Below are 5,056 nucleotides of genomic sequence, written 5' to 3'. Positions count from 1 at the left end.
TCTTCATCTTTTCCAACCCACAACACACGGAAATCGTATCTTTTTGAACCCACTCAACTCATTCAATTAAAAAAATACAAAACAATCAAAAGTAAAATCTTAATTAGCAATAGAGTTACCGGCGGTACCACTCCCGCTTCAACGAGTTGGTTAATTGGTTTCACTAACTCACTTCATCATCTCTTTTACTTTCTCTCTCTCATTTTCTCTTGTACCATGTGTATTAAAACTTGTACCTTAATTGTTTTGTATTTTTTTTTAATTGAGTGGGTTGAGTGGGTTGAGAAAGATAATATTTCTATGTGTTGTGGGTTGGGAAAGATGAAGAAAAAAAAGAAACAAAAATTGATGTGACAGTGGGTTGTAAGGGGACTCCCTCCTCCCTTAAGGATTATTTCTTTCGGACCAAGTTATGGGATGTCACACCCAATATCATTAGTTTTCCAACATGGTCATCGAAGAAGAAATTAGAGACAAGGAGTATCTATATATAGCTGAAACTGATGGATCAACCCATGAATAGTGTATTCAACAATCTTAAATAACTGTCTACATATTGATTTAGTATTGAAGCAACCAATGTAGGTCAACATGTTGATTTGGTATTTAAGCAATACATTCTTCATCCAACGATCTTAAACAACAAATTAAACACGTTGATTCAATCATTCAATCAATGATCAATCATCTTATATAAAATGTTGATATACAAACCAATAAAACAACAAAGTTGTAATTTGCTAATATGAAATATAGACCAGTTTAGAAATCACGACCCCAAATTCCAAGATCAACAATACTTAGGGTTTTGAAACAATGAAATTATGATGAAAACTACAAAAAAATATTCTCTTTCGAATATTGTTTTGTTGTGTGATTTTTATTTCACAATTAAAATATATCACTCAAAACATATTAGTCTTGAAATTGGGTTTTATGTCTACCAGTACAAGAAAGTATACAAAAATCACAATTTTGTATATGTATAATTGTATTGTATATATTTATATGTACTATATATAACTAATATACCAATATTTTTTTTAAACGCATACTTCCAATATTTAAACCCGAACCGGTAACCCGTAATTGACATAAGTCCGAATCCGGCCATCCAAACCCGCCGCCACAATCACCAAACCCCACGTATGCGGCGCCACAAAAGTATTCCGGTACGCGCTTCTCAGAAACCTGTACTCCGACTTCCGCATCGACGGCGACACGCAAACTTGAGTCTGATTCGGCAGCGCTTCCGCCGGCCACGTCGCCGGAGTCTTCAACAACGAGTCCAAGAAATGACTCCGGTTTATACCCGACGACGGGATTCTCGGTGAATCTATCCTGCTTCTCGGAGGAACGTCGGCGGTGTTGGTTAATCTCGGTGACGGAAACGCCGCCGCTATGGTTTTAATCCCACACCACGGTATGGCCACCGAGGCGTCCTGGGAGAAGAAAGTTTCGAAAGATACGTTGCTTTTGGGTTTTGCGTCGAGCTTATCGGAGCTGACATGGTTCCAGATGTAGATGTTGGAGTCGTCTCCGGCTGAAACGATGTGTTTTCCGTCCGCCGTGAAAGATGCCGACTTTTGGCTTCCTGAACTCCGGTTTCCTGCGTGATTATACGTTTCAGTAAGTAAAACAAATTCCAATAGCCTAGAAAACAGATCGGAATGTAAATCAAGTAATGTATTTGGTATTTAGTATTTACCTTTGAATTTTCCGACGACGTTGATTCCACAAAGAACCCTAATTTGTGAATCGGCCGATGAAACTATAACTTTTCTGGCGTCGGTGGGGCAAAATTGGAATCCGGTTATTCGTCTCGGCCATTTCTTTTTACTCATTACGCAAATTTGAGCATCCAGATGCAATCGTTTATCTGAAAAAACAGATTCAATCATCAAATTTAAGGATGGAAGAACACTATGTGCTACATAACCGATTTTTCGGTTTTTTTTTTTTTTTTTTTTTTTTTTAACACTATGTGACGTACCTATGATATCATAAAAACTGCAATTTCCATCTAATGTTCCCACAATGCATCCCTGCGTTTAACAAAACAAGATCGCAATTAGTGAAAAAAAAAAACTTTTTTTTTTCGATATATAAAATGTCAAATTTAAGAAAAACTCATTTGCATTTTTCACGTTTTAATTGAAAAAGCATTATAAAATTTGTTTCTCAAGAAAAACTACTAAAATTTTAAACTTATTTAAACTTTTCGTTTTAGCCGTTATTTACCTATTAATATCGATTAACATGTTACACATGCTTAAAAATACACAGTCCAATCCTGTCACTTTGTTGGTCAGAAATGTTGTAAACATTTGTAACCTGTTAATTGATTTTAGTGAATAATAGCTTAAATGAAAATAATTCAGATTATCAATGTTTTTTTTTTTTTTTTGCTAAAAAAATAATTTGTAATAGTTTTTCATGTAAAATACTGAAAATGTAAAGGTTTTGTCCAAATATTAAAAGCTAAAATACGAACCTTTCCATTTGCATAATAACAAATAGCAGTAACGAGATCTCGAATTTCAATCCAATCGATGACTTGGCTTCTACGAGCTTCCCAAATTCGTATTTTTCCATCTATGGATCCAGTAATGACATAGTTTTCATCCACAGGGTTAAATTCTACACATGTCACTGCATTGGTAATAAATAATAAGCATAAATAAAATGACTGTAAAAACATGAAAAATACGCGAATTTGGAGGGAAAGTTACCGTAGTTGTTATGAATGAAAACTTTGAGGCATTCATCGTATCCGATTTTCCACATACGCACGGTTTTATCCACGGATGATGATAAAAGACACTATAAAACATTTAAGAGATTATAATATTAGGATTATGCAAATACAAGATGTTGATAAAAAAATGTATTATTGTACTTTTATTCTTTTTTCTTATTTGAACTCTGTACCTTGAAAAATCTATCTGATTATACCGTGAAAAATGATTTCCATTCGTATATTTAGATAGATTTTTCAGAGTACAGTGAAACCAAAGCAGAATACTATAATAAACAAATAAATAAAAATTCATTGTTGTTATACTCTAAAAAATCTACCTGATTATAATGTGGAAAATGATTTTCATCGTATATTTAGATAGATTTTTCAATGTACAATTAAACGAAAGCAGAATACTGTAATAAACGGATAAATAAAAGTACACTGTTGTTATACTAACCCCGCTTTTCGACCACGAGAGGGACAAGATTTCGCCTTCATGACCATGAAACTCATGCACCAGTTTCTCCGAGATCCGAAACACTTTAGGTGGTATAATAACACAAGCCAAATCGGATGATTTCCTAATCCTCCTATTTTTCTCTTTAATTGGCGCCAATTCAGATAAATGATTACTTGAAAAGTAAAGTGATGATGTGTCGTTCCCTTTGATTTCATATTTTCTTGGATCATCATGTTCAGAAATCTCCCAAATTTTCACGATTCCATCATCACCTGCACTCGCTAAATATCTACCATCGTGACTGAATTTAAGAACTGAAATCGACCCATTATGTGCTTCGAAATCTTGGGTGGCGTAAAGTGATGATAATTCTTTTGATTTCTTTTTGTTAGTGTGAACAGGGACTGAAAGAGTACACGTGGCGCCATTTAAGACCGTTGATTCTGATTCATGATCTGTGAGTCGAGAGATGATGTTTAGTTTATGAAGCCAGCCTTTCTTTACTTTCTTTCTTCTGTCTAATAAACTACTGTTTATGGTTTCTTTTTGAGAAGATGAAGATAAACCGAAGTCGAATGATTGATTCATTGATGATTCTTCTTGAAAATTCTCGATTACTAAATCAGGTTTTGGTAATTCGATGGTGGGATTTGACCAAATGGATAAAGAAGGCTGTCGGATCAGAAACGCGTCTTCAAGGTCTGGAATTTGTTGATCGGCGGCGGGTTTGGGGTTTTCTGTTTTCTCATCGGAAATCTCGTCGGATTCTTCATCTCTTACGAGCCATTTAGAACTCAGACCGATGGATCTTATGAACTTATTGCGACGTTCGTCGACGCTATCAAGATTACCAATCCATGAATCGTATTTATACCCAGAAGTAGAACAATCGTCGGAGTAGCGTTCGGAATCTGAGTCAGACATTGAAACAAACACCTCGCGTGCATCGAAAAAGTCGTCTTCAATCTCACTGCAACAACTCATTTTCATTTTCGCAAATCTTCACCTTCTTGAAGCCTAATCCTCAAATAAAAATGAAAACACACAAATTAATACAGATACTTAAGAACCCTACATCAAGATTATTGATTTCTTTCCAAATATTGAACATCCCAAGTCTCAATGAACTACTTTGCAAACAACTGAAGTGGATATAGAACGAGTTTTGTTCAACTAATGATCAAAATCTGCGATTGAATGATTGATTGCGATCAATCAAAGGAGGGATTTTGATTTCTTAACAGAGTATAGCAAAATTAAACAATTTCCCACAATCAATCAATACAATAACTGATAATTTCTGACAGAAACATGAAACACAAACTCGAATGAAATAAGAAATTGGAAAATGGAAAATTCTCACCTGGGTACTCATTAAATGTTGAGTCAACTGTCAAAAGGATACCAAATTTGAAAACGGGTGCAAAGTTCTAGTTCTACAAACAGTTTTCTCTTATATGCACGCAATTGGAGGAATTATATAAATATTTTGAAAGCGACGATGTTTGACTTAATGGGAAACGTTCAAAACAAGGGGACTACAGGCTACAGAGGAAAGGGCCTTCAAGAAACGGGTGGACCCGAAACTGAAATCCGGGTATGGGTTCGTTTTGTCCAGAATTGTCGTGGCGTTCTCACTTTTATCTTTATTGTGATTTGGATGTTTGTAACCACCATTGGCGCAGAAGAAGGTGGTGAGTGAAGAATATACGGCGGGACCCAACTCCGATGCGACGGTTCAACCAGCGGTGGTGACGATTCAAGTAATTGCTATCGATGTGTACGCCACACTTCCTCAACTTTGCTGTGAAAATTTTAAGAAATTGGATTTTTGTTTCGAAGATAATTGTAGG

At 35.4% G+C, this 5,056-nt stretch overlaps 1 protein-coding gene across 1 annotated transcript; it reads right to left on the bottom strand.

Moving 5' to 3' along the window:
- Positions 1–959: 959 nt before the first annotated feature.
- On the bottom strand, positions 960–4,708 carry LOC145119600 (uncharacterized). Its single transcript, XM_079055276.1, has 7 exons — positions 4,567–4,708; positions 3,201–4,220; positions 2,733–2,823; positions 2,495–2,652; positions 1,994–2,045; positions 1,709–1,879; positions 960–1,609 (listed from the first exon to the last, which is right to left on the bottom strand). Exons 2-7 carry the CDS (start codon positions 4,191–4,193, stop codon positions 1,065–1,067), a joined length of 2,010 nt encoding a protein of 669 aa, XP_078911402.1. The 5' UTR covers positions 4,194–4,220; positions 4,567–4,708; the 3' UTR covers positions 960–1,064.
- Positions 4,709–5,056: the final 348 nt, after the last annotated feature.

Source organism: Lactuca virosa, chromosome 6 (assembly GCF_052849685.1).
Source record: "Lactuca virosa cultivar CGN04683 chromosome 6, Lactuca_virosa_CGN04683_v6, whole genome shotgun sequence".
In the NCBI taxonomy this organism is placed as follows: domain Eukaryota; kingdom Viridiplantae; phylum Streptophyta; class Magnoliopsida; order Asterales; family Asteraceae; genus Lactuca; species Lactuca virosa.
This window is presented reverse-complemented; position numbering and strand designations above follow the sequence as displayed.

Bases quoted from the DNA above. Each gene is read 5' to 3' on its own strand.
- LOC145119600 (XM_079055276.1), bottom strand. From the start codon at position 4,193: ATGAAAATGAGTTGTTGCAGTGAGATTGAAGACGACTTTTTCGATGCA. The intron at 1,880-1,993 runs GTACGTCACATA...CTGTTTTTTCAG, and splicing joins CAGTTTTTATGATATCATAG to ATAAACGATTGCATCTGGAT. The intron at 1,610-1,708 runs GTAAATACTAAA...ATAATCACGCAG, and splicing joins CGTCGTCGGAAAATTCAAAG to GAAACCGGAGTTCAGGAAGC.